This window comes from Gobius niger (genome assembly GCF_951799975.1).
Source record: "Gobius niger genome assembly, chromosome: 18".
Classification (NCBI taxonomy): domain Eukaryota; kingdom Metazoa; phylum Chordata; class Actinopteri; order Gobiiformes; family Gobiidae; genus Gobius; species Gobius niger.
The window spans coordinates 2,420,865-2,441,853 of record NC_136869.1 but is presented as its reverse complement, the minus strand read 5'-3'; the positions used below and the strand labels follow the sequence as shown (position 1 = coordinate 2,441,853).

Genomic DNA, 20,989 nt, shown 5'->3' with positions numbered 1-20,989 from the left:
ACGCCCCCTCCACACGCTGTCTGTGGCATCAGTGGGGAGGGGGCTCTGCTAAGGAGCAGTGGTTGGTTACTCGGCTGGTGACGAAAGCTCGGAGGCGTCTCCAGGAGGTGGGGGCGTTCCTAGGAGGACTCAGGCAAACCTATCCCTAAAATGGCCGCCATCAGAGTTTTTACAGATTACTCATAATACAGGCAACACTTCAGGCATGTTTTTAATGAGGGAATGACAGAATAACATGATGTAAAGCTTGAAAAAGTCAATTTTGCTTAATGCCCCCCCTTTAAAGCTCCAACACAAAGACTGTCATGAGCCGGTTTTCCAAATGTTACGTTATTCTTTAATAATCTACGTTCAGGGACGACACAACTATTTGAGAGCGACGGAAACGGATCTGCAGTTGTTGTACAAGACCTGAATACAAGACAATAAAACAACTTTATTCCCTAATTTTCTAACTTTTCACATTTCCAGTTTAAATATATAATCGTAGGGTTAGAGCTTTATCATAAACAAATGACAGCGGACTTGTCACTCGTGAGGATCCTCAGCCAATCAACTTGTGGGAACAAAAAAATCATATTTAAAGTCAAATTTAATGGAATTAGACCTAAATATGGTTGTTAATGTACATTTGCAATTCTGGAAAATTAGCGATAACCTGAACCTGATAAAAATGTGAAAAACCTGATTTAAATTTAATTCAAAATGTTCAAACTAGAAGATTTCCAAACAAAGACAGTTTACAAACAGCTTTTATTCAAAAAACAGTTGTTTTTCTCAGCATAGATTCATATTTGATCATTTGACAGGTGACAGGACGCAGCCTGTTCGCTTTCAGCCCTGCATTATTGTATTATTATTATTATTGAGGCTTCAGTCTGTGAGTGTCTCCACAAGCGAAGCCCCAAACCAGACTGTCCCTGAAGCCGGACTCTCTGATTCCAGTCGAGTTCGCTGATCTGGTCTGAGGCCGGTTTGGACTCTTGGTTCTGAACGCTCTGGTGTCTCAGAGTGTTGTGCCTGGGACCCTCTGACCTCCGCCCACACTGGTCCCACAGAATCATCTTGGGAAACATCACAGACATGCTTCTTCGCTCTTCTGTGAACCCGCTGGTAAGTTTTCATCTTCCTGACTGACAGGAGGATTTTCCACAGGCTCCTCCCCCTCTGCTTCAGAGACGTCCTCTGACTCGCAGAGGTCCCAGTTCAAGGGCTCTGTGTGTGCGTGGCTGCGTTGGTGACGCTTCAGGTCACCCTCGTCATAAAACTCTTTCTCACACTGGTCACAGGAGAACACAGTCCCCGTGTGACGGTTCTGATGAGTGTTTAGATACCGCTTACAGGTAAAAGACTTATCGCAGTGCTCACACTGGAACCTTCTGTTCTCATGAGAGACTTGCTCATGTGTTCTCAGCGCACCTTTTGTTTTGAATCTTTTCCCACACTGGTCACAGACAACATGTCGATCTGCAGAGTGGGAGGTTTGATGTCTTTTTAAATGACTCATTGTGGGACAGGATTTGCCACATGTTTCACAGCAGTAAACGTTCTCTCCGATGTGCATCCGCTTGTGACGCTCTAAGCACGCTTTACTGGAGAGGCTTTTCCCACACTCGTCACAGGGGAAGCTCATTTTACTGTGAGTGAGTTTGTGTTGGTTTAATCCACACCGGTTCACAAAGGCCTTCCCACACTGGTCACAGCGATAATTCTTTTCTCCCGTGTGAATGAGTTGATGACCTTGTAAATGAGCCAATCGTGCGAAACGTCGGTCACACTTGTCGCAGCTGAAGTCTCGTTTCCCTGTGTGAACGAGCGAGTGCTGCGTTAGTGAACTCTTGTCTTTAAACGATGACCCACACTGGTCACACTTAAAGGGCCTCTCTCCAGTGTGGACTCGGATGTGGATGGTGAGCTGGTGTTTTATGGTAAACGCCTTGTCACAGAAGGGGCAGTAGAGCAGGTAATCCCCGGTGTGGAGCCTCTTGTGCCGCGACAGATGAGGTTTGTGTTTAAAGGACTTCCCACACTCCTCACAGTGGTACGGCTTCTCTCCACAAGTGTCTTTATCTTCTTTATCTTTGGGGGCGGCGTCAGCGTCTTCCTGTCAAAACAGAGTCATTCATGTGAGAAAATGTCACTCGTCCAGTCCAGGAGCTTGTGCGGCTGCAGGACAGAAGCTCCGCCTCACAAAACCAATCTTCTCTTTCTATTATGAAAATGTGGTCTACAATTTGTTTTATAATCGAAAACATAAGAATCCTTTATTGATCTCACAATGGAGAAAATCACTTGTTACATTCGGCTCTCAGCATCACTCCGGGTGTGCAGAACAGACAGGAAATGTGCCAATAGTTAAATAGGAAGAAGATGTGTCTTATGTACAATGAGGAAAAGCAAAAATCTTCGGGGCAGAAATATAAACAATCAAAATAAAACATAAAATAAACATTCGAACAGACTATAAAAAGTAGAGTCAACGTCAGCACTGACAGAGCAAAGTTTACAGCCCTGGTGCAGATTGTCAATAAGCAGCGCTGACACAGAAAGTTGGGCTGAAACAACTTAATCGATTAATCGACGACTAATCGATCATTGAAATAGTCGACAACTATTTTAGTAATCGATTAATCGTTTTCTGATTCACACAGACTCAAATAGAGCAAAAATGATATGAAAATGTGGTATTTTTGATGAAAACCTACATTGTTTTTACAGTGAAGGTCTGTAGTGTCGAATCAGAAAACACCTCCAACAAACACTCACTTTAAGTTTACTCCATCAACACGTCCTCAAGCGGCGCCACTTTAGCTTCATGTGATAAAATAGAAAAAAATGCTGCCTAAACCAATCACAGCCAAGCGATTCATCGATTCATCGCAAAAATAGTCGATAGATTAATCGATTACAAAATACTCGTGAGTTGCAGCCCTGGTGCAAAGGGGTTCTTGCACATGTTACTTTACAGTGTTCAGTCTGACAGCAGTGGGGGTGAAGGACCTGAGGGCGTCTCAGTGCCACTGAAAGAGCTGCTCAGCTCCTCTACAGTCCGGTGCAGCGGGGGGGAGGTGTTGTGTTTGACAATTACATCGTCAAATACATCGTGATAGAGACTTTAGGTCATATCACCCATATCACTCTACCCGAGTCGGTCATTTGGATAAGACCAGCCGGGCCCTTTACCCATAACCGGGCGGCACAGAGGCCAGGGTGACAGCGCTTCTGTCAGGCTCCCCCAGGGGAAACTGAAGCTACAAACGTAGTTACCACCACCGAGTGTGGACTGAATGTACAGTTGTCTCATGTAAAGCGCTTTGTGACTTTGTCTGTGAAAGCCGATATATATATATATATATATTTATTAGGGGTGTAACGGTTCACGGGGATGTATTGAACCGTTTCGGTTCGGCCTGTTCGGTTCGGTCCACTTGCGTACCGTTTCGGTGTATTATTTTCATTAAATAATGTACATTTATTATTAGCGTCATATTAAGTGCCGCGGAACAAAGTTCCTACGCGAGTTTCCACACGGACGCTATTAAGTGACGTACATTGAAGCTGCACGAGTAGCTGAGAGAAACGGCATCATGGCAACAGCGAAAGAGAAGCCAGAGCTTGAAGACGGAGGGTCATCACTACAGTCTCCTGTTTGGCTTTCCGATTAAAACTCATGACGGGACAAACGAGTGGGTAAATCCAAAGTTGTTGCCGACGTTGTTCGACGGAGATCGGGTTTGCAGCAGCAACACATCAAACATGTTAACGCACTTAAAACGGCATCATCCGAGTGTGAAAACCACGTCTACTAAAGAAAAGCAGCCTTGTGCAAACACCGCTAACGTCGGCATCAAACAACCCCTGTAGTTCGGATCAGGCAAAAGCATCACACATGGTACAGGTGTTTTCATCGCTACGGATTTACACCATATTCAGTTGTTGAAGGCGCTGGTTTTAAGTATTGGATTAAAAGTCTTGAGCTTCGCTACAATATCCCATCACGTCCGCACTTCAGCCAAAAAGTTATACCAGCACTTTATGAAAAAGCTCAAACTGATGTGGTCAACAAGCTGCGCCTGAGTGCACTTACTGTATCACTTACTTACAGTATTTACATTTAATTAAATGTTACAAAATGTGTATTTCATTATAAGAGTGCAATTTATTTAAAATATCACCCAAATGGATCACTTTTATTTATTTTATGCAAGAATTCTATTGTGTATTGGCAGCTTTTCAAAAGAAAAATTTTGTTAGTTCTTATTTATTTGTACCGAAAATTAACCGAACCGAGCGCTCCAGAACTGTGAACCGAATACAATTTTAGCGACCGTTACACCCCTAATATATATATATATATATAAATAAAGATCTTCTTCTTCTTCTACTGCGCTTTGTTTTTCCTGCCAAGTAACGCGATACGTTGTGCAGACTTTTTTTTAACAGACTTAAATGGTGACATTACATGTGTGAAGCTCTGCACAGCCGTCACACTGAGAGAGAGGACGGGGCGGTTTTATCGACGCCATGTTTCCGCCGTGCTTCCAGGAAACAAACGCATGTTTGTTCCTCCCCACAATACAAAATAAACACTGTTTTATGCTACGTTTAGATATTAGATATGCATTCATACAATGCAGGTCACCTGTTGCAGCGCTGGTTAATCGCACAGTATCAAAATCTGTACAATTTTGATGCAACATCTCTTAAAGTGTAGCCTACTTTACTTAAAAGGGACTAGACAGAGTTTTAAAAGGTTAAAGTATTTTCCTCCCGACATGTTCCTCATGTCCTCATGTGTAGAATGAGCTCAGACCTGTTCAGAACTGCCTTTAAAATCCTGCACTGTCACTCAGAAAGGTGATATTCGGAACCACTCACCCACTCATTCACACACCAGTGCACGCAGACACTGGAAGCAGGTAGGGTGAAGTGTCTTGCCCAAGGACACAACGACAGTGTGCATTTGCAGGAGCTGGGATAGGGCACATGTGATGTTGTGGTTCATTTACGCCTGGCTGCAAAAGCTCACACACGAGGCCCGTAAAACCTAATGGGTGTTATTGTAGAGGCAAACAGAACAGTTTAAACTATTTAAGTATCGCTATGGCATAAAGCATTATTATTACGGTATTGAGCCTTTATTTTGGCAACTTCCTAGAAACAGGAAGTATGGTAATGGAAACTAGCTTGATGAACGGAGAGAAAAGATGAAAAACAAGTCTAGAAACGTCAAATGGTCTCAGGAACAAGGTTTGTAAAGTTACTGTGAAATATATTTGAGATATTTCATTTGTTTATTGTAAAATGTATCAGCTACATTTTCTTTTATTAGATTATTTTGATTTTATTTCCTATTGTTTATACTTTTTGCAGAGACTAGATGCAAGTTGGCCATTTTATACTCACTGCTGCCACCTCAGGTCTTATGTGTAACTGCGGCTTCTATATTAAGCTCGTGCATGACGGCGCTTTCTGAGTGACAGTGCAGGATTTCAGAGGCAGTTCTGAACAGGTCTGGGCTCATTCTACACATTAGGACATGGAGGAACATGGAGGGGGAGGAAAATACTCAGCTTTAACATTTTTAGAAGTTTTTGGGAGTCACTGTGTGTAAAGAGACTTCTATTTACTATTCGTTCTGTCTGTTCTGCAAACCCTGAGTGTTTCTAAGAGCTGAATGTAACAAGTGAAGTCCTCCATTTTGAGATCAATAAAGCCTTATCTTATCTTATTTGGAATTGTTAATGGGTTTGAAACAAATGATGAGCTGTATGGGGTCAAAATCAAGTCATTAACCATCAGTTCTGGTCTTCTCAATATTGACTGGATCCACAGTTACGTTTAACCTCTTACCACCCGCCTAGACCAAATGCTTTCTGTCCTCTTTGGCTGTTATATAGGCCTGTGTAACACCTCATTTGAAAGCTAAGACCCACAAAACTGATCTTTTTCCTCGCGTTTTTGTCATTTTATTGTTGAGTTTTTGTCACGTTTTTGTCACATTTTTGTCGATTTTTTGTCACATTTTTTGTTGAAATTTTGTCACATTTTTGTCACATTTTTGTCACTTTTTGGTTGAGTTTTTGTCACATTTTTGTTGAATTTTTGTTGAATTTTTGTCATATTTTTGTCACATTTTTGTTGAATTTTTGTCACTTTTTGGTTGAGTTTTTGTCACATTTTTGTTGAATTTTTATCACATTTTTGTTGAATTTTTATCACATTTTTGTTGAATTTGTCACTTGTTTTTTTTAGTCACTAATTGGTTGATTTTTTGTCACATTTTTGTTGAATTTTTGTCACACTTTTGTCGCATTTTTGTTGAATTTTTGTCGCATTTTTGTTGAATTTTTGTCACTTTTTTGGTGAATTTTTGTCACTTTTTGTTGAATTTTTGTCGCATTTTTGTTGAATTTTTGTCACTTTTTTGGTGAATTTTTGTCACTTTTTGTTGAATTTTTGTCGCATTTTTGTCGCATTTTTGTTGCGTTTTTGTCACATTTTTGTCGCATTCACATCCTTGTTTTCTTCTCATTTTTGTGGCTGTTTTGGTGCTTTTTTTTCCCCAAAGAAGCTTTTTGATTAGGCTTAAGCCAAACTGGAGAAAATGGGATCCGTTCAGATGGGAGTTAAGAGGTTAAAAGAGACATCGACGTTCTTGGTGTGATTCCTGACATAAGACGACAGGGTCAAAATCATGACATTTTGTTCATGTTCACTGATGAAGAAGGAATAATATTATCTTTTTCTGAGTTCTCCTGTGATCTCTATAAGACATGACTGAGGTGATAATAAAGTTCTTACCATTGTGCTGCCTGTGTGTCCCGTGGTCCTCGTCTGAAGTAAAGTGTGTCCTGTGGAACAACAGAAGGAAACAGGAGTGAGGCTCGTGTTGTTTCTGCTGAAGGCGCCTCACGTTCACAACAATGAGCCACACGGTCACTTTTATCTCCACAACTTTCTACACTTCAGTCACAGGTTTGGACCCGAATGTGGAGAGTCTTAAACAAAAGGAGCCACAGAATCAGAACAGACATCGCCACGAGTCAATTAAACTCTTTAAAAACGAGCTTTAAACTCACCCGTGACGCACAAGCCTCCTCTGGTTTGAATAAAGGAAAGAAATAATCGCCTTTAATCCAGTTTTTGTTGAAAACAGACCAGAGATAATCGGTCTGTAGCTGCACGATGTAGCCACCGCTAGCAACAGCTGGAGCTTCCGGTTGACGAATGTTCGATACTGCGCCATCTGTCGGACTGGAGCGGCATCGCGCGCTCGAATCCAAAGAACGATGTAAAAAAAAGAATAGATAAATAAATACATTGTTTTAGACATGCCGGATTTTGTTCATGGCCTAAAACGTTTAATATTTGACACTTTTAAACCTTAAAGGGACTGTACTGAGTTTAAAAAGGTTAAAATGAAGTATTTTCCTCCCCCGACATATCCCAGCCATGTCCTGATGTGGAGAATGAGCTGTAATGTGATAAAAACTCAACCAAAAAGTGGCAAAAATGTGACAAAAATTCAACAAAAATGTGACAAAAATTGCAACAAAAATGTGACAAAAACGCAACTAAAACGTGACAAGATTTCAACAAAAAGTGACAAAAATTCAACCAAAAAGTGACAAAAATGCAACAAAAATGCGACAAAAATGTGACAAAAATGTGACAAAAATTCAACAAAAATGTGACAAAAATGTGAAAAAAATTCAACAAAAATGTGAAAAAAATTCAACAAAAATTCAACAAAAAAGTGACAAAAATTCAACAAAAAAGTGACAAAAAAGTGACAAAAATTCAACAATAATGCAACAAAAATGTGACAAAAATGTGATAAAAACGCAACTAAAATGTGATAAAAATTCAACAAAAATGTGACAAAAATTCAACCAAAAAGTGACAAAAACTCAACAATTAAATGACAAAAACGCGAGGAAAAAGATCAGTTTTGTGGGTCTTGGCTTTCAAATGAGGTGTTACACAGGCCTGTAGCCAAAGAGGGCAGCATGCATTCGGTTTAGGCGGGTGTTAAGAGGTTAAACGTAACTGTGGATCCAGTCAATATTGAGAAGACCAGAACTGACGGTTAATGACGTGATTTTGACCCCATACAGCTCATCATTTGTTTCAAACCCATTAGCAATTCCAGATAAGATAAGCCTTTATTGATCTCAAAATGGAGGAATTCACTTGTTACATTCAGCTCTTAGAAACACTCAGGGTGCAGAACAAACAAAACAATTAAATAGTAAATAGAAGTCTCTTTACACACAGTGACTCCCAAAAACTTCTAAAAATGTCAAAACTAAGTATTTTCCTCCCCTCCATGTTCCTCCATGTCCTGATGTGGAGAATGAGCTCAGACCTGTTCAGAACTGCCTCTAAAATCCTGCACTGTCAAAAAGTTAGAGTTACTTAGAGTCATGCACGAGCTAAACCTCCGCCTTTACCAAGTTCAGCTTTACCCAAATCTAAAAGCTTACAACCTATAGGCCAGTGGAACGCCTCATTTGAAAGCTAAGACCTACAAATCTCATTTAAACAGATATTTCGTTTTTGTTGCATCGCAGTTACTTTTTTTAAACATTTGTTTTAATTTTTTGTCGGTTTGTTGCCACTTTTTCTTCACTTTTTCCTCATTTTTCTGACACAATTTTGTCACATTTTCTTCACTTTTTTGTCACAATTTTGTCACATTTTCTTCACTTTTTTGTCACTTTTTCGTCACTTTTTTGTCACATTTTCATCACTTTGTTGTCACATTTTCTTCACCTTTTTGTCACTTTTTCGTCACTTTTTTGTCACATTTTCGTTACTTTTTTGTCACATTTTCTTCACCTTTTTGTCACATTTTCGTCACTTTTTTGTCACATTTTCGTTACTTTTTTGTCACATTTTCTTCACCTTTTTGTCACATTTTCGTCACTTTTTTGTCACATTTTCTTCGCTTTTTTGTCACATTTTCGTCACTTTTTTGTCACATTTTCGTCACTTTTTTGTCACATTTTCGTCACTTTTTTGTCACATTTTCTTCACTTTTTTGTCACATTTTCGTCACTTTTTTGTCACATTTTTGTCACATTTTTGTCACATTTTCGTCACTTTTTTGTCACATTTTTGTCACTTTTTTGTCACATTTTCTTCACTTTTTTGTCACATTTTCTTCACCTTTTTGTCACATTTTCTTCACCTTTTTGTCACGTTTTCGTCACTTTTTTGTCAATTTCTTCACCTTTTTGTCACATTTTCGTCACTTTTTGTCACATTTTCGTCACATTTTCGTCACTTTTTTGTCACATTTTTGTCACATTTTCTTCAGTTTTGTCACATTTTCTTCACTTTTTCGTCACCTTTTTGTCACTTTTTTGTCACTTTTTTGTCACATTTTCTTCACTTTTTCGTCACTTTTTTGTCACCTTTTTGTCACGTTTTCTTCACTTTTTTGTCACATTTTCTTCACTTTTTCGTCACCTTTTTGTCACATTTTCGTCACTTTTTGTCACATTTTTGTCACATTTTCGTCACTTTTTTGTCACATTTTGTCACATTTTTGTCACATTTTCGTCACTTTTTTGTCACATTTTGTCACATTTTGGTCACATTTTCTTCACTTTTTTGTCACATTTTCTTCAGTTTTGTCACATTTTCTTCACTTTTTTGTCACATTTTCTTCACTTTTTTGTCACATTTTCGTCACATTTTCTTCACTTTTTTTTATCACTGTCACTTTTTTCTTCACATTTTCTTCACTTTTGTCACCTTTTCGTCACTTTTCTCATCCTAATTTCGCCTTATTTTTGTCGCTACTTTTTTCATGAAGCTTTTAGATTTGTGTAAACCCAAACTGGAGCGAATGTGCTCGGTTCAGGTGAGAGTTAAGAGCTTAATACAGAAGCTGCAGTTACACGTATGACCTGAGGTGGCAGTAGCGAGTATAAAATGGCCAGCTGCACCTTCCCCCTTTAAACCTGATCATAATAAATGCCCAAACAGTCAATACGAATAGAAAAGCAGCTAGAATCACAGAGAAACATCAGTGAATGACTTTAATCAATTTTATTCTTTTTAACAAATGCAAACAGACTGAAAATAATACGTTTATGATCAAATGATGCAAGTTTATCACATTAGTTTTACATTATAGAGCTCCTCAAAACCTCTTAGATTTGTGTTTATAGTGTCACATTCCATAATAATAAACCAAAGGAGATGTTCAACCTCTTACCACCCGCCTAAACCAAATGCATTCTGTCCTCTTTGGCCATTATATAGGCCTGTGTAACAGCTCATTTGAAAGCTAAGACCCACAAAACTGATCTATTTCCTCGCGTTGTTGCTGTGTTGTGTCACCGTTTTTATGTTTTTTTTTCTGTCTGTCACATTTTTGTAGAAGTTTTTTAATTTTTTTGTTGAATTATTTTTTTAATTTTTTTTGTTGATTTTTTTGTTGAATTTTTTGTAATTTTTTTGTTGAATTTCTGTAATTTTTTTGTTGATTTTTTTGTTGAATTTTTTGTAATTTTTTTGTTGAATTTCTGTATTTTTTTTGTTGAATTTTTGTCACATTTTTGGTTGATTTTTTGTCACTTTTTGGTTGAATTTGTGTCATTTTTTTGTTGATTTTTTGTCACTTTTTGGTTGAATTTTCGTCACATTTTGTTGAACTTCTGGCACACAGAAGAAGAAAAAGATCTTTATTATACAGGGAGAAGGACACAGTTTTAACGGTGCTAAGGAATCCAGACTTAGATGCAAGTTCATTCTTGTAAAATGAGGCGAGTTCCTGTGGAGTGACCAGGTTATCTTGGTTTGGAAGATTATTTATTTCTGTGTTGAGAGATGTTCTTAATATTTCTGAATGTGATCTGAGGGGTTGAGGGTGTTTTAAAAAGTGGCAGATTGGTTGGTTGTTGATGAGGGAAACACCAGTGCAGCAAATCAGATCCAGAACTTGGCCTTTTGCAAGTGTGGGAAAGTTCACATATTGAGACAGTGAAAGTGTCCAGGCAGGAATCTACTGTCTGTATGGATATTGAAGTCACCAACCAAAGTGACATTTAAAGGAATAGGCCACCGTTTTTACATACTGAGATATGTTCTTACCTCACCTTAGCCGAGTTAATATATCCCCGTCTGGTCTTTGTCCGTGCGCTCTGCCAGGCAAACGGAGCACATACGCAGCCTCTCCCACATGTCATATAGCTCCAAAAAAGCTCACGATAGAAGCTACCAAGCTCTTCCCTATTTAAATAAAGTTACGTGAAGTGTTTTCATGTGAAGTATATTTACACAGAAATGTAACGTGTCGATTTTATAAGCAAATAAAAAGGGGGACTATTTTGTGAGGCGTAATGATACGAGGAGTAAAACGTCCGCGCAGCTTTATTTAAATAGGGAACACGTGGAAGAGCTTGGTAGCTTCTATCGTGAGCTTTTTTGGAGCTATGTGACATGTGGGAGAGGCTGCGTATGTGCTCCGTTTGCCTGGCAGAGCGCACGGACAAAGACCAGACGGGGATATATTAACTCGGCTAAAGTGAGGTAAGACATATCTCAGTATGTAAAAACGGTGGCCTATTCCTTTAAGAGCAAACTAATATTGTTTTGTATTTGAAATAACTGATGATACAATGAATTTCAGTCGATTTGACCGGAGAACTGAATAATGGGCTTCTCTCCAGTGTGGATGCGATCATGAAACTCTTTCTCACACTAGTCACAGGTGAACTGTCCCTGTATCAAGGTTCTGATGTAGGGCTGCAACTAACAATTATTTTGGTAATCAGTCAATCGCTTGGCTGTGAATGGTGTACGAAAACTGTATTTTTTCATTTATTTTTAATCACATGAAGCTAAAGTGGCATCTCTTGAGGACATGTTGATGGTGTAAACTTAAACTGTGTTGTAAAGTGATTTTGTAGTGCCAGTTCTGCTTTATTAAATCGGATGAGACACAGACAGATATCTATGAAATTTTCAATGTACAAAACTCTACAGACCCTAACTTGAAAAACAAAGTAGGTTTACATCAAAAATAAAAAATGTTCTGGTATTTTTTGCTCTTTTTAAGTCTGTGTTTACTAGAAAACGATGAATCAATGCTAAAATAGTTGACAACTATTTCAATAATCGATTAGTTGTTTCAGCCCATCAGAATCTGATGTGTTTAGATGCTGCTCACGGGCAAAAGACGGGCCACACTGTTCACACTTGTACATTTCATTCTCATGAGTCATGACAGACTCGATCATGTGACATCAGAGCACCTTTCGTCTTGAATCCTCTCAGACAGTGGCCGCAGATGTGTCGTCGCTCTGTCGAGTGGGTGGTTTCATGGCTTCTTAAATTACTCAGTGACGGACACGCTTTGCCGCACGTTTCACAGCAGTAGACGTTCTCTCCTCTGTGCATCCGCTTATGCAGCTCAAAGCCTGACTGACTGGAGAGGCGTTTCCCACACTCATCACAAACCAAGTCCAATTTAATGTGAGTGAGCTTGTGTTTTGTCAAAGTAGATTTCTGCAGAAAGGCCTTCCCACACTGGTCACACTGGTTCTTCTTTTCTCCCGTGTGAATGAGTTTATGATTTCGTAAATTTGAGAATCGTCCAAAACTCCTCCCGCACTCGTCGCAGCTGAAGTCTCGATTCCCTGTGTGAATGCGTGAGTGTTGGTTCAGTGTACTCTTATCTTTGAATGACGAGCCACACTGCTCACATTTAAACGGCCTCTCTCCAGTGTGGACTCGGATGTGGATGGTGAACTGCTGGTGTGCAGCAAACTTCAGGTCACAGAAGGGGCAGGTGAACAGGTTTTCCCCGGTGTGGAGTCTCTGGTGCTGTTTTAGTGTATATTTGCAGCTGAAAGACTTCTCACACTGCTCACAGTGATACCGTGTCTTTCCAGTGTTTCCAGCGTCTTCAACAATGGGAACTTCATCATCGTCTTCAACCTTGGGGATAAGGCCAGCGTATTCCTGTCAAAACAGAGTTGTTCATGTGAGTGAATGTCAGACTCGTCCAGTCTGGAGCAGGAGCTTGGACGACTGCAGGACAGAAGCTCCGCCTCCACAGCTCCTGCTCCATAAAACACTCACCACATCAGCATAAATCAATCAAATCAATCAAAGTTTATTTATATAGCACCTTACAACAACACAAGAAAGACAAAGTGCTTCACAGAAAAATAAAACACTCACAACAGGCTTTACATACTAGACATAAATAAGTGCGTTCTAAGTATTAAAAGCTAGTTTGAAAAGATGAGTCTTTAATCTGGACTTAAAAAGGGACAGATTTGTGAGAACACGCAGACTGAGGGGCAGGCGCTGCAACTCTAAAGGAACGATCGCCCCATTGTTTGTACCGGGACCTGGGCATGTCCAGCACCGTTTGATCGGAGGACCAGAGCACCCTGCTGGATCGCCCCATTTATCTGTGGGTTTGACGACAGATAAATGCTGTGGTCAAAGCCGGCTTTTTCCAGCTGCGGCTTTTGACCGAGGTGAAGCCCTTTCTCTCACGCCAAGACCTGGAGCTCTCTGCTCCGGTCTCCCACAGTCGTCACTCCACCGGTTACAGTTAGTGCAGAAGCAGCAGCTCGTCTTCTCCCCGGTTCATCCAGACTCAGCCTCATCACTCCCGTCCTCTCCTCCTGCACCGGCTCCCGGTCCGTTTTCAGATTGATTTTAAAATGTTAACGCTTGTTTTTAAAGCCCTTCATGGTCTCGCTCCGTTATATCTAACTGAGTTGGTGACCACACATCGCCCCAGCAGAGTCTCCGGTCTCTGATCAGATGGTTCTGGACGTGCCCAGGTCTCGGTACAAACAGTGGGCGATCGTTCCTTTGTGGATCAGCTGCCCCTCAGTCTGCTGTTCTCACGGACCTGTCCCTCAATAAGTCTAGATTAAAGACTCATCTTTTCAAACTTGCTTTTAATACTTAAGAGCACTGCATTGTGTCTAGGTTGTAATATTATCGGTCGCAATTTGACATTTTTCACATATCGGTATCGGTACGATATGGGAAAATATCGGCCAATATTTTTTTCCTTTGAATGATTTACTGCATCATAATGTGGTAGCGCACCTGAATGCAGCAGCAGAGTAGACGGGCTGCACTGACCTGACGGGGCAACAGTTTATTCAAATTATCTAAAAATAAAGAACCTCCAGCATAAATTCACACGTCTCCAAAGGAGAATATGTTTTTACTAAGTTTAAACAAAGCGGACACTCAGACACCACAGAGATGCAGAGACACAAGTTACTGCTGAAACAAACTGGACTAAGGTGTCTCCATGGACATTATTCTGAGTCAGGATTAACAGGAATCATTTGAAAACAAAGCAGATCAAAGCTCAGGCTAATCTTGTAAATCTGCTGTTTGCTTTTTGCCAGCTCTAAACCAGTGTTGTTTTTGGCCCTTTTAGTTTTAGTCTTAGTCTTTTGGACGAAAATGCTTTTAGGTTTAGTCACATTTTAGTCATTTCAAAATGTGATAGTTTTAGTCACGTTTTAGTCAGACGAAAATTAAAAAGGTTTTTGTCAAGTTTTCGTCTGTTTACGAAAAACTTTCTCCCATTTTTGTCTCGTCTCATTGACGTAAACTCGTAAACGTCTCGTCATGTTCTCGTCCCCAAAGAGCTCATTTGAGCTCGTCATCGTTACGTTATCGTCATTAAAAAAAGGGGCGTCAACGAAAAGATATTGTTATCGTCTCATTGACGAAAACAACACAGCTCTAAACCAACTCTACATCTTCAGTCTGGCCCCATAAGTTCAGTACAAGGTGCTGTTAAAGTGACATGATGCTATTTTTTGCCTTTCCAAAGCTTCAAACTGAGCTGTGTGTCCTGTGAGAAGTTTATCAGATTTATTTAAAGTTAAAACATGTAGCTTAAACATCATGGTAGGCTACATGTTTAAATAAAGAATACAATCAATAATGGGTGAAAGTATAATAAGTAGGTCTGAGTAAATATTTAGCCACAAACAATTTCACTCCACCATTGCATTTAGTCTTTTTAATATTTTTCTAATAAAAAGGTTTGTTTCATCCTGGTGTGAGAGACGTGTCCAGGCATAAGACTTTCCAATAATGGAACAATTTACAAACCACATTTGAGCTAGCCTTTCTATTGATTTTTAACGTCGAAATAAATATCGGCAAATATCGGATATCGGCCACAGCAGCGAGGCAAATATCGGATATCAGTATCTGCAGAAAATTTTCATATTGGACCATTCCTAGTTTTTAAAATGTTTTTTATCTTTCTGTGAAGCACGTTGGTCCTCCTGGTGTTGCTGTAAAGTGCTATATAAATAAACTTTGATTAAGGCGAGACACTGCAGGTGAATAGGGGAAAAAAAAAATGTAGAGACGTCAATTTGAAACTTTTGCTGAACAGATATAAATATGAGAAAAACATGTATTGCATTTTTTCTGTCATTTTATGTTTTCACATAAAAATAAGGCATTTTGAGCATTAAAATGGCCAAAATTGCCTATATTTTGGGCAACGAAATCAAAATAATGAATTGAGCCAGATTAAATGTTATGGTTTTATGTTATTGACATATTAGTAACTAAGATTTTTTCAGAGGGGATTTGGGATATTTTGTTTAGTTTTTCAATAAACTAATCATCAGTGAAAAAATCTGTAAAAACTCAAATTCCGCCTGTTTTTTTGGTTTCAAAGTTGAATAAATCAGGCTAGGAATTAGATATTAAAAAATCCCCCTGAAAAAACCTTCAGAATCTTGTTGTGTCTCAGCCTGTAAAGTTTGGAGTCTGTGGGAGCTTCTATAAGGGCTCAGGCTCTGCCCGAGTGCGGCTTCTCTCATTCAGAGAAAACCAGCCCTGAAGTTTTGTAGCGAGTGCTCATGCTCGGCCCGTTCTTCCACTTTTCCGCTCCAGCGTCTCGTAGGAGGAAAAACACCATATTTGGGTGAAAGCGTCATCACGGGGTCCCTTAGCAGGACACGTGGATGTCAAATCTCTCAATATTTATGAGTGAAAACCCGCTTGAAAGACGGACTTTCTACGCGGCGCAGCAGCTACTTCCTGTTACCTCCACCTCACAGACAAAACATCATGAAATAAACATCATGCGGGTGAGTTTTGTCATTTTTATATCTGACATGAAAACTAAGATGTAAAGGGAGGAAAATAGATAAAAATCTCCACTTCGACCACTGCGTGAAAAATCAATACTTTCACCTGCCGTGTCTCGCCTTAATTGATTGATCGTAGTTTCAATGCGTTCGAAGGAATCGAGAGGAGGAGTGTTGTGATGATTGCAGACAGTGTGTTGAAGGGGGCTTGACGTTTAATTTACTGCCTTTAGACCAACAGAAGGTTGCATCATCATCATTGTAGTGTGCTATAGACTGGTGCTATGTGAGTGAAGAAAGCATAACACCCTCTCTTTAACAGTGGCCTGACCACAGCACGCTCCAAGGCTTCAGAAATGTCCATACTTTTAAGCCACACATCTGTTATCTGTGTATGTGCCCAAGGCCATGGGAACCCAGGGTGCTGAGGGCGCTGCAGGACCCCCCGGTGGATAGTTTGTGAACTGCAGGCAATATTAACCCCTTAACTCCCACCTGAACCGAGCACATTTTTCTACAGCTTTACCCCAAGTCCAAAAGCTTCTGGAAAAAAGGTGTGAAAATAGAAACTGAGACGAAAACAAGGATGAAAATGTGAAAAAAAGTGAGAAATCTTTGATGAAAAAGTGACAAAAAAGTGAGAAAAATTTGACAAAAAAGTGAGAAAAATTTGACGAAAAAGTGATAAGAATGACAAAAAAATGCGAACAATTTGACGAAAAAGTGAGAAAAAAATGACAAAAAAGTGAGAAAAATTTGACACAAAAGTGAGAAAAATTGACAAAAAAGTGAGAAAAATTTGACGAAAAAATGGACAAAAAAGTGGTAACAACTTGACAAAAAAAATGAGAATAATTTGACGAAAAAGTCACAAAAAAGTCACGAAAATTTGACAAAAATGAGATGACTGCCCAACAAAAAAAGTGATGAAAAAAAATCTGATGTGAGGAAAAAGATCAATTTTCTCCAGATTTACCCCAGTCCAAAAGCTTCTGGAAAAAAGGTGAAAATAGAAACAGACGAAAACAAGGATGAAAATGTGAAAAACTGAGAAAACTGATGAAAAAGTGACAAAAAATGTACAAAAATGTACAAAAATTTGACAAAAATGGACAAAAAAGTGAGAAAAATGTGACGAAAAAGTGACAAAAAATGTACGTCATCGGATACGATGATACGATTGGCTGCGGCTACGTGCAGACGCATGATAGACGTTCGTAGCGCCCTGTAAACCACACCTCTCCTACGAGAAAATGAATTGGTGGTCCCCAGACTAAATATCACTTGTGATTTTAGTCTGGCGTTGACCAGGCTACAAAAAATGACAAAAATTTGACAAAAAGTGAGAAAAATTTGACGAAAAAGTGACAAAAAAGTCACGAAAATTTGACAGAAATGAGACGACTGCCCAACAAAAAAAGTGATGAAAAAAAATCTGATGTGAGGAAAAAGATAAATTTAGTTTTGTAGGTCTTAGCTTTCAAATGAGGCGTTACACTGGCCTACAGGATTTGGGTAAAGCTGAACTGGAGAAAATGCTCTCGGTTCAGGCGGGAGTTAAGAGGTTAATAAATAGGATTTATGCACAGAAAAAAGTATTTTGGGGGGTGAATTTTGTCCCTCAGCGCCACCTAACTAAAACATCTTCCCACGGCTCTGTATGTGCCGTGCATGTGGAGTGTTCCTTCCTGTGTTTTCCTGAATACGGGTGCTGGTCGGAATGCCCCACTGCCTGAATGCCCCACCCATTATTGTGTGAATGGTTGACCAGAATACGCACTAAATATTCGTTTTTGAGTCCTCCTGTGATCTCTATAAGACATGACTGAGGTGATAATAAAGTTCTTACCATTGTGCTGCCTGTGTGTCCCGTGGTCCTCGTCTGAAGTAAAGTGTGTCCTGTGGAACAACAGAAGGAAACAGGAGTGAGGCTCGTGTTGTTTCTGCTGAAGGCGCCTCACGTTCACAACAATGAGCCACACGGTCACTTTTATCTCCACAACTTTCTACACTTCAGTCACAGGTTTGGACCCGAATGTGGAGAGTCTTAAACAAAAGGAGCCACAGAATCGGAACAGACATCGCCACGAGTCAATTAAACTCTTTAAAAACGGGCTTTAAACTCACCCGTGACGCACAAGTTTCCTTTAGTTCGAGTAAAGGAAAGAAATAATCGCCTTTAATCCAGTTTTTGTTGAAAACAGACTAGAGATAATCGGTCTGTAGCTGCACGATGTAGCCACCGCTAGCAACAGCTGGAGCTTCCGGTTGACGAATGTTCGACACTGCGCCATCTGTCGGACTGGAGCGGCATCGCGCACAAAGAACCCAAAGAACGATGAAAACAAAAATCCGAATCACATCCTCACCCTGTTCTTCACTAATTGTCAGTGAAGGATATTTAACAAAATCATCTCATGTTCAAATAATATTATCAATAAAAGATTGTCTCGTTTTTATATCATTTAGCTGCTCACAACAAAGATGGCGGACATAACGGAAGAAGTCACGTAAACATCAGGGAATAACTTTGTTCAGTTTTTTTCTTTTCAAGAAATAGTTTAGGTTTAGTTTATTTAACCCCTTAACTCCTACCACAACTGAGCACATTTTCTCCAATTTGGCTTTACCCCAATCCAAAAGCTTCTGGAAAATAGGTGTGAAAATAGCAACAAAACTGAGACGAAAACAATGATGGAAATGTGACAAAAAAGTGAGAAAACTTTGACAAAAAAGTGGCAAAAAATTGACGAAAAATGATTAAAATTTACAAAAAATTGACAAAAAGTGACGATTGTGACAAAAATGTCACAAAAAATATACAAACATTTTACGAAAAAATGACAAAAGTGTATGAAAAAGTGCCAAAAATGTCAGAAAAATGTCACAAAAAATGGACGAAAAAATGACAAAGAAATGACGAAAATATGACAAAAATGACCGAAAAGTGACAAAAAATTGACGAAAAAGTGGCAAAAATGTCACAAAAAATGGAAAAAAAAGCCAAAATATTTACGAAAAAATGAAGAAAAAAAAAAAGACAAAAATGTGACAAAAAGTGGGTAAAAAAATGAAGAAAAAGAAATTACAAAAATGAGTTGAATACCCCCCCAAAAAATGATGGAAAAAAAAATCTGATGACGTGAGGAAAAAGATCCATTTAGATGAGTTTTGTAGATCTTAGCTTTCAAATGAGGCGTTGCACTGGCCTACAGGATTTGGGTAAAGCTGAACTGGAGAAAATGCTCTCGGTTCAGGCGGGAGTTAAGAGGTTAAAAGAGGACAGTTTGCAGTTGCATTAAAAAGACGGCTCCACCAGAGTTAGCGCCGTGCTAATCTCCATCTGTCGTCCTACACAATTAAAATTACACAACAAAATGAAAAACACATAACAAAAGACAGTTTATTAATAAAGATTGCATAATAAAACGACATTTGGGCAGTTACAAATAAGGTGCTGGAGAGGGCATCATCTGCTGGACAAATACCCGTCAGGTACCGTTAGTGTGAGCGGGACCAGTCTTTGTCTGTGAGAAGCTGTGAAAATCTCTTAGCGCTCTGTTAGTTAGTTGAGAGCATAGCTGTACATGTTTGTAAGGGGGAGGAGCAGCATCAGTAAGGATTGTGTGAACCAGGGGCATATCAGACACGTTGTCAAAGCTTAGTATACTGTTTGTTTCAAGTACATTGCAGAGGTGGTATTGTTAGTTAATTTATTTTCTTCGGTCATTATGAACATTTAAATCACATGTCACATGTTTTCCAAAGATCTAAGACATTATACACTAAGAAAACACATACATTAAGAATTTAATCTAAATGATGCCTGAAAGGGGTTTAGGCTGAAGCCAAGACTTATTCTGCCTAAACCCTTTTACAACTGTGACTCTGTGTCCAAAGAGACTCATTATACACTTTCTTTAATACCAACGATGGAAACACTTAAGCACAAAACTTAAACTTCAACAAACAGAAATGATGCTCTGTTTCCTCGATCGACTTCTTTTCTAATGGTCTTCATTCAAGTGTTCTATACTTCTCTATCATGTTTAACTTATACATTTTCTTAAATGCTTTAATGGTTTTGGAGCCCTTAAGTTGAATAGATAAACCGCTCCATAGATCAACGCCTTGGACTGATAAGGCGTTGCAGATCAGTTCCTCTAAGGTCATCAACATCTCCTGTAAACACTGAGGGAGCATGAGATAAGATATTTAGTCTAATAAAAAGTGGATTTGTTTTTCAGTAAACCTAAAACAACTGTGGCCGCAGTAAAAGTTTGCTTGGGTGGACAAGAGTTAACTAATGTTGAGGAATTTAAGTATTTGGGAGTGCTAAAAGACTCAGAACTATCCTTCAAAAAACACGTTAAAAAAGTAGTGAAAACTGTAAATGTTAATATACGGAACTTTAGACATATTCGCACATCATTAACGGATACAGCAGCGATTACATTCCTGCACTCTATGATACTGGCTCATATTGAGTACTGCATCACAAGTTGGTCATATACAAGTCATGCTGCCATTGGGCCAATCGAAGTATGCTACAAAAGAGCATTGAAAATATTAGACAAGAAACCTTCGTCATACCACCATTGTCAAATTTTAGATAAATATACATTTTTAAACTTTGCTAATTTCAAATTATTTAAATCAGCCTGTCTAATCTATAAGGTTATTGTCAAGTTTCTTCGCAGCGCCCAACTTGAGAGGCTGCCTTTCTAACGTGGGGTATAAACCAACTGGATTTCACTCCAAGACACAGACATCTTTTTCCTTTTCTTTCTCTTTATTTGATTCTGTGACTCTTGTCAGCAGGTGAAAAACCTCAGAAAAAACAGATACAAACAAAATGTAAATATCAT

At 39.1% G+C, this 20,989-nt stretch overlaps 1 protein-coding gene and 1 long non-coding RNA gene across 2 annotated transcripts in view; both read right to left on the bottom strand.

The window, feature by feature from the left end:
- Positions 1-1,075: 1,075 nt before the first annotated feature.
- Positions 1,076-20,989, bottom strand: part of LOC306977780 (uncharacterized protein) — a gene marked incomplete at its 3' end in the record, with an annotated part of 37,194 nt that continues 17,280 nt past the window's right edge. Inside the window, exons 2-3 of the mRNA XM_079576222.1 lie at positions 6,805-6,854; positions 1,076-2,104 (exon numbers count right to left, since the gene is read on the bottom strand). Of these exons, the coding sequence (XP_079432348.1) occupies positions 1,076-2,104; positions 6,805-6,807 (1,032 nt within the window). The 5' untranslated portion in view covers positions 6,808-6,854. The remainder of the gene's footprint in view (positions 2,105-6,804; positions 6,855-20,989) is intronic.
- LOC306977724 lies at positions 12,948-18,276 on the bottom strand. Its single transcript, XR_013793856.1, has 3 exons — positions 18,249-18,276; positions 17,971-18,167; positions 12,948-12,981 (listed from the first exon to the last, which is right to left on the bottom strand). It is a non-coding gene; the product is annotated as an uncharacterized lncRNA (long non-coding RNA).